This window comes from Epinephelus fuscoguttatus, linkage group LG6 (genome assembly GCF_011397635.1).
Source record: "Epinephelus fuscoguttatus linkage group LG6, E.fuscoguttatus.final_Chr_v1".
Taxonomy (NCBI): domain Eukaryota; kingdom Metazoa; phylum Chordata; class Actinopteri; order Perciformes; family Serranidae; genus Epinephelus; species Epinephelus fuscoguttatus.
In genome coordinates, this window is record NC_064757.1 from 30,351,313 (window position 1) to 30,364,644 (window position 13,332).

Sequence of the window (13,332 nt, forward strand, 5' to 3'; positions counted from 1 at the left end):
TATCTGTCTTCTCTTAACACGATTCATCCTGCCTTATTGCCTAAGCACATTTCCATGCATGATCCAAAATTTTAATAACTGTATGAATGTTTACCCAAATTGCACAATTTCAGGACAGAGCAAAAATACATGAGTATGATCCACATTTATTGCCCTGCATCTTGCTATAGACAGGTATTTGCCCTTAATCTGTGGCGTAATAAAGAATTTAATTATATTCTTCCAACAGTGCTCTCTCCAAGTACGAGAGGATATTGTAGACTGTTGTGTTCTCCAAATATGCGCCCATTCATCTTCTGTAATATTCACACCCATTGGTAGATTTTTATAAGACGAGGTTGGTAATTGTTAGTGTTTATATTCAGTTGGGACACAATTAAAGGTGAAATTAGCCTGTAAGGAGTGGAATAGAAGGTACAATCAGAACGCCACCTTTGGAGAACTCAAATATGTTTCAGCAAAGACTTGAAGATTGAGGAAAAAAGCACATGGTCAGTGTTGTAGTCTTTCAGTCACACTGTATGACTAAGCTTTTGTGAGAGTGAACCTTATGAAGGATCATAAACCCGCTTTTCAGCCAAGAGAGCCCTTTTAACTATCAGCTCATCTGTATTTAGTGAGAGTTTGGTAACAGAGTGAGGACAGGATGTTGTTAGACATGAAGCGAATGGGGCGAAAAGAAGGGGGTGAAGAGAAGTGAAGGTGAACACGATGTCAAGTACGAACAAGCCCAGTGTTGTTCCCGAAAGGTCTCATGCAAACAAGAGGGTGGCAAATGTTGATTATTATTTCTCTCCGCCTCCACCATCTCTCTCCGTGCTCTCAGATGTACATTCGAGGAAAGGGCGCTGGTGTTAACATTAACTGAACGAGGGTGGCAGTCCCACAGGGCGCTAGCTGGCCTCATTAGCATGACTTTGTAGTGCCTCCTCATTTGTAGCTTATTACAGAGACTTGTTGCTGCCTCTGTTCTGTAACTGCCTGCCACTGAGTGATGGTAATTAGTGGCTGCAGTCTTCGCAGTCTCACTCTGTTTCAGTTCCTCGGTCGTCTCAGCTGTCTTCCTTCGTTTGTGTTGACTGAACCTGCATAGGTATTCACAGCATGTGTTACCTGGGCGGATGTTTATATTCTATTTTTAGGCAAACTGACAACACTGTGACTGTGGATTCAGTCTTTAGGAATGTATACGTCTAATGTTAAAACACAGAACATTTCATGTTTATTCTTGACACACGTGGATCTCACGTCCATCCATCCATTTTAAAGCTGCTCCTGGATCAGTGTGTGTTGGATTAGCATTCTTATCGTGTGTCAACATCTCCCCAGAAGTCTTTTTAGCTTTACTTTGATCAGTTTAACTTGAGATTAAAATTTTTCTGGAGGTGCCAAAGCCAAAAAAAAAAAAAAAAAAAAAAAAAAAAAATCCTTAAGCTCATTCCTGCAAAAGTGCAGATTTAATGATAGATATCTGGGTGATGACTTTTAAAGATGATCATGCACACATGGACAAATTGCCAGATATGAGGGACCCTGAATTTTCCATCAGATGCACCAGTAGAGAGATGTTGATATAATCATGATTTTCCAAGTTATGAGTGCCCGCTCAGAGCTGTCCCAAAGCTTGGTATTGCTGCTCAAAGCTTTCCTTGGGTCTTAAGCAATACACCCGCCACGACATAGTTGCGTCCCCTAGCAGTGCTAGAGTACTTGCACCAATTGCTGACAGCCAGCTTTTTGGGACCAGGTTATTTCTGGGAACAAAAGCGTTCATTCCACAAGTTACATCGCTGATGCTTGAAATGTTTGAGTTTACGACAGTGCACCAACTCTGACTCTGACTCTCTCTTTATTCATCTGTCCTTGAATGCAGTGTAGTGAGCAACAGAGAGCAAACTGTACCCAGCATGCTGTTCAGCAATGTGTAGAGTTTAAGCTTTTCAGTTGCTAAGACACACTTCATGAAACGGAACCCACTTGAACTTCTTCGTCATCTTTTTAGCACATCAGAAGTCTTCTTTTGCAAATGTGTTGACACTTTTTCATTGGTTTCACAATTTTTTCACACCCTGTTTTAAAACAGTTAACACAAACCCAAAACTCTGTGGTATTAATTGTGTTAAACAAAAGGAAAACTTCTATTCACAGCTGATAGAAATCACTTACATAATTCTGAATCTCTAATGCACCTGTGTGAAACTACTTTGCACAACTCGTCAGTCAGTAATTAGTCTTATCCATCTGTAAAAGATAATACCTCTGTGTTGCTGTTTGCAGGCATGGATCAAAGAGGCCAGATTTTAAATTTTACTGTCCATTGTGTAATGGCTGATTGAATGTTTGAATTGTCTCGACCACATTGTGTTGTTTGATCGTATCGTGAGTGTATTGAGCATTTTTTAAACAAAATATGTCATTTCAGCCAGCAACTTTTAGTTCAGGCCTGTGTGTGAACTGTTTTGAAAATTTGTTCCAGCAAATAAGAAAAATTGTACTTGTGGTCCTGTCTTAATATACTGCAGTGTGTATATAACACACTACTAATATGTCAAGTAGCACTCAAGAGCTGGCACTCGACACTGCGCTTCCTTGGGCCTTCAGCAATATAGTCTTCTGAATGGTTGTCAAGAAAATCGAAGGACAGACATACGGAATCACAGAGACTGCTTCCATTTAGTTAAACTGATAAATCATCAAGGTCTCTTGGTGTGAATATAATTTGACAACAATTTATCATAACAATATGGAGTTGTCACATCCTAAAGTACGCCTAAAGTAAAACTAGTACTCTTAAATACTGTCACATTGAAGTTGGTGAAGATTGCTTTAAGCAGTACGATATCATCACTGCTCTCAACATGGATGCCATGATGAGTATAATCTATGCATGGTTGGACTACCCAGTGATATTCGAGAAGTCTCATGACGTCAATAATACCCTGGATACTGAGATTGTCTCAAAGTCTGACCATAAAGAGGAGGGCTGTGGAGGGCTTTCTGCTTTACACCTACGGACCTTTGATCGACGTGACCAACTTTTCTTTATTTCCATCCCATATCAAGAATGCAAAAAGAGGAGGAGCTCTAGGAACTACACGGTGCCAGACCCCCTGGCATGGCCATGTCTTGCCCATGTATTTGAAACACAAGAAGCTGAAGAACCTGAAGAACAACCTGTCCAAATTTAGTTAGACTAAAAGAGTTTCCTCAGCTTTAGATGAACTCATGTGCAGCTGCGGAAAAATAAGATGTCTCTTAATCATATCTGCTAACCATGGTTTCAGCTCTCTGTCTATACCTCCTTTATTTTAAGATGAGAGTGCGCTTTGTTTGTTCAGTGCACTGTAACTTAACAAAGTAGAAGGGCACTCGGAGAGCGAAGAGCTCTGCCAATACCAAATACCGAATCTTGCAATATCAAGGTGCAATATATAACACAATATTGCCGTAGTTAGAACTGCACTGGAAACTGCCACCATTTCGGCTCAGCCACATGCATGTCTGCTGTTGACATCCAAGATGAGAGCTGTGTCCAATCCCAGCCCGGACTTTGAATGTCGTATATTGCAAAGTGAAAAATAATCAGGGTGTTCACCCCATGATTCGGATCCACTCCACAATTTCATGTGCCCTTTCTTGGCTCATGCTCCACCCTTCCTCCAATATGGCCAGTAGTTTCTCGATAATTCTGCTGACAAACAAACAGACAAACTCCCAAAATGAACTGAACACATGACCTTCTTGGCAAAGGTAATAATTCCGTGGAATAAAGTAAGATAGATGAGAATTGATATGATAATTTTAGCTGGCTAACACAATGTTAGCATGGATTAGTTAAACCACATGAAGAGTGGTTGCTGAGGTAAAGTCAGCTGATGGGTGGATTGTCAAAAAGTTTTAGAAATAAAAACTATCTATATAATATACAAGTGTCTTTGTCATTCTACATGGTCTATGGCATCAGAGATTCACATTTCAGGTAGTACTGATGGCGAATTGTTTCCTCCTTCACTCCATCTTCCTGTATATTGTTGTCTTGTTCTGGTGTACTTCTCCTCATCTGTCATCTCTCACCTTTGTGTAGAGTCTCTCCAGTCAATCGTGAGTGTGCTGCCTCAGTTGGACTCGGAGGGAGACATCGGTGCAAATCCAACAGCTGCAGCTGCTGCATCTTCGATCAATCCTGTGAGTAGAGACGACTATTGCTGCTTTTCTTTCTCTGACAGTAATGGACAGGGTATCTGCAGGTTTTGAAAAGTCTTAAAAATCATTGAATTCAGTTTCCTCAGACAAAGGGTATTAAAAAGTCATTGCTTGCCTGCTTTAGGCAGTAACGTTAGTTAGAAAATGAATTTGTATCCAATTGTAGGCTGTTGGGAGGCATTATACACTTAATATGAATTAATCCTTGCAATATGGACAGCTGCGTGGCTTCCTATCGGCTCCTTAGTGCACGGAATTTAATTGTCAGGTCCCCATGAGTCTTAAATACAGTGAGCTGTGACTGTCTCATAAACATATGTGGCCAGTGATTCCACTTGTGGTAACAGCTTGTGTTTTATCCTTTAGTATAGTTAACATCTTTATGTGTGGTGTCATACAGTTGCTCCATACCTGCACTTCCATCATGAGATCCTGAACCCTCTCCTGAAAGAATACCATTGGGCTGCATATTGTTGCATGTACATCTTGCTATCTTAGTGGTGATGACATTTTAAGAGCTTCTGGTGAGGGACCTGCTTAAGCTTGGTGTGCCGAATAGTAGGCACTCACACTATGGTGGCAAATGTAACTATAGCAGATTCGTTGTCATTGTAGAGTGAGATAGCTGCTTTGTATGAAGTAGACAAACAGCCTAGTCCTTTGTAGTTGTTTTTCCATCTACGGTGTAGAACCCAAAATGCTTCCACGCTGCTTCTCAGATGCTTTGGTGTCATTATTGTCCACTCAGGGCGGCTTTGCTGGCCAGTGTCCTCCATAAACTTTGTTTACTGATAGGCAAGGAGGTTAAAGAAAGAGAGAGAAGTCAGTGTCACATTGCGTCGTATCACAGTCAGTACGTTTACATGGACAGTTTAATTCCACTTTTAATCGGAATGAACAGCCTTCTGCCTCCCTTCTCCTGCTCAACAGATGAAGCATTAGCAGAACAAGATTGTTGTCGTACTGCTGCTTCAAGAATATAAGCAAAACACACCTGAAAAAGGCACTAAGAACGGCGTCGTCAAGCATCTTGTTATCCGGAGCGAGGACTACAGTGTTTTCTTCCGGTAAACGTAAACACGTAACATCCGCCCCGCCCCCTATCCAATCAGAAACCTTCCCTGCCCCAAACCTTGCGCAGACCTGAATAAAGGCGATTGAACTGATCTCCCGTGTAAACCCTCATTCGGAATTAATATTTCCCATGTAAACTACCTGGAAACACTTTAATTCCGAATGATTTCATTCAGATTCATTTCATTCCAAATGACAAGCCATCATGTAACCGTAGCCATTGAAATCTGGCGCACTGTCAAAGAACATGGGGATGATTGATTTGTTTCACTGAGGCGTCCGCAGTCGGCCGTGGGTTGAAATATATTTAAAAATATGTGGGCGAGAATTACAATCCTGCAATCATTGAAAAGATCCTTAATAAAAGACTGTAAACAAATGCTTTCAACTTGAAAATGTTCTATTGTATATCAGCTGCCATTCATGCGAGCATACCTAAAATGTTCTGTCAGGCTGAGCACACCTAAAGAGGTTAAAAAGAGCGCCCCTAAAGAACACCTTAGTGTACACTATCCCTTTATTCCTAATGCAGTCTGCTGTAAACCTCCAGCACTGCAGCTTCAGTTACATTGTGCAAGGATATCCCATATTGTCCATGGGGTCATAGACTGTGTCCCAGCCTTCTTTGAATAGACTTGCTGATAGATTGACGATTTACTAAGTTTGAACAAATGGTTGAATTTCGTATAAAAAGTGACAGCCCTACTAGCTACAGTAGCTAGGAAACATATCGAGTCATCATGCGCAAGTTTTCAGCATGTTTCCACTTTCATATGGTTAATTCACCCATCAATTTTCTGCTGCTTATGCAGGTCCAGGTTGCATAGTGTGGTAATTCTATCATTAGGAATTATTGTAATGTACTGCTGAGCAGTACTGAGAAAATGTGAGTAGATAATTCTAGGCTGTAACCTTCCTACTGGTTTTCCAACATGCTTTCATACCTTGGCTGGTATGGTTGTGAAATAGGTTGATTTCATTCTATGTGGTTTTCAAAAGAGCCTTATAAGGTCTTAAATTTAACTCTGCTAAGTAAGTAAACTCTGCAGAAAACCTGGTGTTGATGCGTCTGGTTTGCATGTATCAGACTGGGATACACAAAAAAAGGAATTCCTACTTTAAATAAACATTATTGTGACCTCATTGTAATTCTCATGCATCGGACTCTTTTATATCTACAATGTTTTCTTTCTCACTCACTGTATCCTACATATGTCCTCCTCCTACTTTTGCCCTTTGCTTCATTATTTTCTGGCCTCTGCAGTTCTTTGCACCATTGTTTCTCTCCACCTCAGCTGCTCATTCTCCATCATTCCTCCCACTGAGACTGTAGCTAGCATCGTAACGGTTGGCTGATTATGCCTTTTGAAAGTGTGGAGCTGCAGAATCTCAGACTGGTTCAACCATGGCAACTCATGTCTCTTTAATGCCACCACACTGTACTTAGTCGGGGACAATGATAACCTCTTCAGCAAAGCTCCTACAACATACATAAGTACTTTGATTGTCTGGCGCACCACCGTTTCAAATTTACAGGAGACAAGTGCCAACTCAGATTAGCTTTTAAAAAGCGATGTCCAAAGACGTCGGAGCACAGTAGGGCAGCGGCAGCTCCCTGGATGGGCGCTCCTTCACTTCACTGTGCTCCCTATCATTGAATCACAGGGTTGCTTGAATAAAACATTAAGCCACAAGAATAATTGTATCGCATGAAATAATTATCCACAGAAACAGCCACCATTTTCTGCTAAGCTGGTTGTAGCATGCAGCCGTGAGTCTGTGTCAAAAGATTAATCTGTATTTGTAATGTTACTGAAACAGATGACTGAACCCTTTCCTGACTCGGTCTGAATCCCACAAATATTTACAAACTGTTATCCTGAACGGCTGATTAAGCATCAGAATCATCACAATTAAATGAATGAAAGTTTAATCAGGATGAATGCTTCGTTTAGTGCGGTGAGGGGGCTGGTGGAACATGTATCAGCACCAGGCAGTTATTATTTAAAAATATTACTGGGCTGTTTTTTAAAATTGTGCACAGTAAAGGCTTAAGAGCAGCTTTATGGTTTTGATGCACCAGAGTTTTAAACTTTGATAAAAACCTAACATAAAAAAACAATACTCAGTACTTAAAAAAAAAAATCTACCACACAGTGCTGGTACGGGGGAAAAAAATCACTTAATACATACTAACACATTTGACAATACATTAGCCTTGGGTTGAAAATTAGATTGGAGATCTGTTTTTTTGTAGCTTAGGTACTTTGATACCATCAAATGTGATAGTTTGGTTGGTTTTATAATGTCATGCATCAACAGACACATAACACACGTCCAAATATTCACAAAATGAAACAAACAATAAAGAAAACCAAAACAAAAGACAGAGACCCAATCCAACCTGGAGACATGCAGAAACAAAAAAGTATTAAATGAAATAGAATAAAACAAACTAGAAATAGCATTTAACACGAACAGGTGTCAGGCATAAAACTGAAGTACAAAGCAGTTACAAAATGTGTTGAAATGTGAACAATATAGACTGAATTGACGTGACGTTGCACTAACAACAATCACCCCCTTGTAAGTAACAAGGAAAATATAAAATATATTATCCTTGGTAGACAACAGGCAGTCGATTACAGTTGTAGGGATATGTCAAATCTGCAAACTTGTTGATTTCTGTTGTCATTTTCGGCCATAACTGTAACATTTAAACATATATAGTTAAACACATCTGGTGACCTGTCAAGGGTGTACCCTGCCTCTTGCCCAATGTCGGCTGGGATAGGCTCCAACCCCCCCACGACCCTCAAGAGGATAAGCGGTTACAAAAATGGATGCATGGATACTTAAACTCAGTGGTGCGACTTATCTGACATTTCTGATGTGCTTATTTTATATAGTATGTTGCTGTGCTATGATCTTTGACAAAGCAACTCTACCAGCACGGATGCAAAGCACTGTAGGCCTACTGCTGTAGACGAGGCTGCAGCAAGATGTATTTAGCCACCTAAAAAAATATCAATATCAGTGTAAATGTACGCTGCATTTGAGTATTAGCTCCACTTTACCTTTACCCACACTTACCAATAGACCTTTTTCACAGCAGACATTTTGACTAGTCATCGGAGGAAAAGCACAGGTGAAACTGATAGCATTAACAGTGGCTGAGTTCCAATTAGTGTCCCAGTAAGCTATTCCAGTGTGCCAGCATGCACAATGTCAAAGCCTGTCATGAGTGGAATGCAGCCATCATTGATGCCATTTAATACACCTGTGCTTTTCCTACAATGACAAGGCAAAATGTCTGCTGTGAAAAAGGTCTATTGAGGCAGCAATAGACCAGCAACTCGTGTTCTGCGAAGTCAAATTACTGTTTTTACCAATGGAGTCTGTTGGCTTTTATATTACGGCTTTCATTCCCTGTTGGAAAACGCTGTCTGACGGTGAGGTAAAGCAGTTAAAATATTCTAAATAGGGCATACACTTAAACTGATACAATTTTTTGTTTCAGTGGGCCTTTTTTAGGGGGCTAAAAACTAACTAACTGAGGCAGCATTTGCTCAGCCCGGTTTGATTTTTATGTTCGTGACATGAGCATTTTCACTAGGACTTCATTGCCAGGCAAAGGCTTGGGTCCATGTTTACTTCTTGTCAGCAGATGTCGTTCACATAAAACATGTTGCCAAATATTTCAGCAGAAAATACAAATGGAGCCATTTAGAAGGTTTATGTTGGCAAGTTTGAAACTGTCTAAAGTGATCCACATAATTGTTATACTCTGTGCTGTCACTTCTGTTTTAAATGCACCAAGACTTCAATAATGCTGCATGGTTAACTCTACTTTCATATCAGTACCCATTTTATATTTGAAGCCCCTTTCACACACGCACTGCAAGCCTGGAATTATCCAGACATTACCCAGAGGAGCTGTATGTGAGAACGCAAACGTCCAAATCGGTTGGATCGGACATTAAACGGATGTTGTCCTGCCAGCTCCACACTAATGTGCGATTGAGCCTGTGTGTAAATAGAGCAGGTAATTGTCCTCTTCTTCTAATTGTTAGTCTTTCAGTTGGTGTATGGTAGAAACCAGACATGAACATTTTAGAATGCAACGTGACTCACTTGTGATGAACTCTCTTTTATATCCTGTGAGGTGTTAATGTTACTCACTATCCTGCTTTAATAATATCATGATTCAGGACCTGAAATGTTAAATGATGTACACTCTGTCTCGGGTATCCTCTCTGGTCTCCGCTGTGTCTCTGGCAGGGGTGTGTGTGTGTGTGTGTGTGTGTGCTGTGTTTGTCTGTCTGGACTGGAGATTTGGGACAGAGTCACAGTGTACCCTCAAGACAAACATCACCTTTGTGTCCTCAGCTGACTTAGCTTTTTGCTAAATGTGTGTGTGTGTGTGTGTGTGTGTGTGTGTGTGTGTGTGTGTGTGTGTGTGTGTGTGTGTGTGTGTTTTGTGCATTTGTGCAGTGCCACACACATATTGTGTTAGTCGCATGTGTGTCTTTGTCCTTGTCGTAGTATGGTGAATGTATTACTTAAATTACAGCACACTGTGCTACTGCTGTGCTTATATTTATTTCATGCCATGCAAATTATCACATTAGCTCTTCCAAGGTTAGTTTTGCTCTGTGCAGTCACGTCATGTGCAATTGTATTCTCTTGGTGTAACGTTAATGCAAATACATTTATGTGTGCAATATAATGAGTTCATTAGTAAGTTAATTTTTATTCCTGTGTCATATTGACCTATTTAGTCCACTTCCAAATGAGATTACAAGACTTTGCTGTATGTCTGATATGAAAAATACAGCAAGATATGTTTCAGTAACACAAATACAATTATTATCAATTAATTGGCATCTGTTTGTCATTTTTCCTGAAACCCCCCCCCAACAATCCTCAGTTTAAGCTTCTGAACTGTGAGGATATGCAGCCTGTCTCTGTCTTTTGTCTACCATACACTGGAGGACTTTGAAAATAGTTTTAAAAGACTAAACACTGACGCCCTCCCTCATCTAAAGACAATGTAAGTCTTAGTCACACACAAGATAAAAGGCGTTATATGTTGACAGTATTCTTGTCAGATCAGCATCAATATAATCTTTAAATATAAACTGTGTTTATGTGCCTCAACTCGCTGCCAGCCTTTGTTGGTTAACTGTGTTATTTTAGAAGGAGGAGATTTTGATCAGATACACGTCAAGTTAAGCATGAACTATTGTTCACTCCACAACTCCACCAGTTTTCCACAGTCCAAAAGAACCAGGACTTGTTCACGGTTTTGCGCCTCCTCAGAGTCCCCTCCATGTTGTCTTTCTACCCAATTGGCTGCTTTTTGTTGCTGGAGAGAGCACACTTAATGGTTGTCGACAACGCTCACGTCATCAAACATAAGTATTTTATGAGACAAAACTAAAAAACTTAGGATACTGTAAAACTTCAATTTAAAGTCTAGTCCCAGTTAAACACCCAGTCCCTTTTACTAGCCTGGTGTGGCTACACATTTTGACAAATAAAGGCCTGTCTCAATTAGAGGCCTGGTCTGGATGCGAAGCAGTTTATTTTTTTAATAGAAGTTCTTCGGATGTATAAAAGCGGGTTGTTGGCTACCTCAAATCATGTGTCCATTCCTCAGTTACCCTGTAAATTATTTATGTTATTTAAGTCCGTAAGGGTCCTCAGATCAAAAGAATCAAAAGGGTTTTTCATAAAGTTGTGAATATTGTTTTAACAGGATAAAGCGGGGTTGTGTCGATATGCAGGGTGCCGTAATCTTTAGTGCCGTAACAAGTCTCTGTGCTCTGTCTGTCGGAGCTAAATGTAATGAATGATTCATAACTGATATATTATCTGAAGCTTAATTTTCAAACAATTAATATTCATACTGGTTTGAATAAACAGTTTGATTTTATTTCCCATATTTGCTGAGCAACAGTTTAGAGTGAAAGGAATTAAAGGCCTCTCCCAAATATAGGCTTGTTGATTTCAGTGATTGAAGCAAATAGTAGCCCGGGCTATTAATGGAAGTTTTAATAATGCATTTTATTTATAGGCGCCTTTCAAAGCACTCAAGGACACCTTACAAGACGCAGTTAAAAAAAAAAGCAGGCAGTCAAGCGGGCAGATGGTGATGTTAGCTGGATCGCAGAAGAGTATTACAGTATGTGTTTTAAGACAGCTTGGACTGAGTTTTATCACATCTTACACCAAACAATTTGAGATCACAGGAGCATGCACTACCTGAGGTAGTACTCATGACTTTATTCTGACAAATTTAGAATTTGTCTGCAACAATGAAACTGCTTGAAAAGTCATTTGGTGTAAGGCCTGCATTATGTGATGGTAATATCTTTTGCTTTGGACTATTGGTCAAACAAAACAAGCAATGGAAAGATGTAACGTCCCCTTGGACTCGATCTGTGGATGTCGCAGTTACATGTTCAGTCCCTTGAATCTCAAGTCCACCAGGACGCCCCAAAAAAGAAATCACTTTTGCTACAAGACAGTTTTTAATCTTAATAAAAAGATTTTCTTCCTCATCTCCCCAAGTAACTGACTAACTTGACGTTACACCCACATGTTTTTTTGTTCTAGCTTCTCCACTGTAGCTTAGATCTCTGTGTGTGTGTGCGAGAGCGTATAATATTAAATCCCCAGTTTCAGGGATGTTGGAATTGTTCCGAAAACAGAATATCTCCCACATCTTTTAATTAAAAAGAGGCTTTACAGTGATTTTCGACCTGCTGAGAGGTGGTGTTATTCAGAGTGTGAATCACATCATTCTGCCAGGCAATATTGTTTTGAACAATGGCTCAGCACAGTGGTTGTTAATATGAAAAATGACTAACCGCAGGACTACTTTGTAATGTTCTCATAGATGTATGTATGTTGTGTGCTTCACCGGATATTTGAATGAGAGTCAGTTAGGTTTGAGGATCAGAAATATCTCTTTATAGATGATTTCTCTGATTTAATAACACTATTTGATGTAAAGGAGCCAGCTGAAGTGTGGCCTGTATGGGTGGATTTAATATCCTTGAAAACTCATCTTCCTTTTCACCCCTTTTCCTTCTCCATTTGGCCCGGCCACTTAAAGGATAAGGTTAGGATTTTTCAACCTGGACTCTATTTTCCCAGGTTTTTGTGTCTAATGACTCTAATGGGAACAAGAATTTATGAAACTGGTCCATTATTAAGCAAGGCTGCGGCAAAACAGGCTGCAATGTCCACACCGTCGATTTACGTCTGTTAAAAGTGCTTGTTTTTGCCACTGACAGGTTTAGATTGTTATTTTAAGTGTCTGATAACTTACTGAAAGTATACCTTCAGAGATAGACCTTTTTGTTAAAGAATAAGATCCTTTTTGTTTAACAGAAACAGCCCCGTCATCGCCAAACCAACCAGGCTCCATTGAAACGATCAGTAATTTTAATAGTGCTGCCTCCAACTAAGAATTTTCCTAGTTGACCAATATTCGTCATTTAGGGCCATTAGTCGACTAGTCGCCCCCATGTTTATGATATTGATTTAATTATTAAATGATATATTTTGGGCGGGGCAACACAATGGTTTGAGTTGAAGGTGTGAGAAAGAATAGTATCAGTAACATTGTTAACACTGTGCTACATTACAGAGAAATACAAAACTGTACTAATGAACCTTCATTAATATAGGCCTATATTTTATCTACAAGTGCACGTCACACACTGAGCGAGCCGCCTGTTAATGACGCTGTCGGCAAAGCAGTAATGATTGTGCTAAGTGGCTAATGGGCATGTAGCTACTTCCATGTTTCAGATGATACGTCATGTTTGTAGTCGACCAATGAAGATGAGTTTACATATCACCTTGGGTTCATCCTTCACCTTCTCAAAATGATCCCACACTTTGGATTTCCTGCCCGACATGTTATTAACTAGCCTGTGGAATAACCGCAGGTACCAGGCCTGGAAATTAGGGGCCGTACACATGCTGAATCTTTAACTGCCTGGAAAATGTGAGGTTGGGTGCTTGGTGCTTCACTTGTGC

General features: G+C 40.1%; 1 protein-coding gene across 1 annotated transcript in view; it reads left to right on the forward strand.

Annotated features, from left to right (window-relative positions):
- hsd17b4 (hydroxysteroid (17-beta) dehydrogenase 4) overlaps nucleotides 1–13,332 on the forward strand; it is a 49,209-nt gene that overhangs the window by 18,054 nt on the left and 17,823 nt on the right. The window contains exon 12 of the mRNA XM_049579672.1: nucleotides 4,085–4,185. Within this exon, the coding sequence (XP_049435629.1) occupies nucleotides 4,085–4,185 (101 nt within the window). The remainder of the gene's footprint in view (nucleotides 1–4,084; nucleotides 4,186–13,332) is intronic.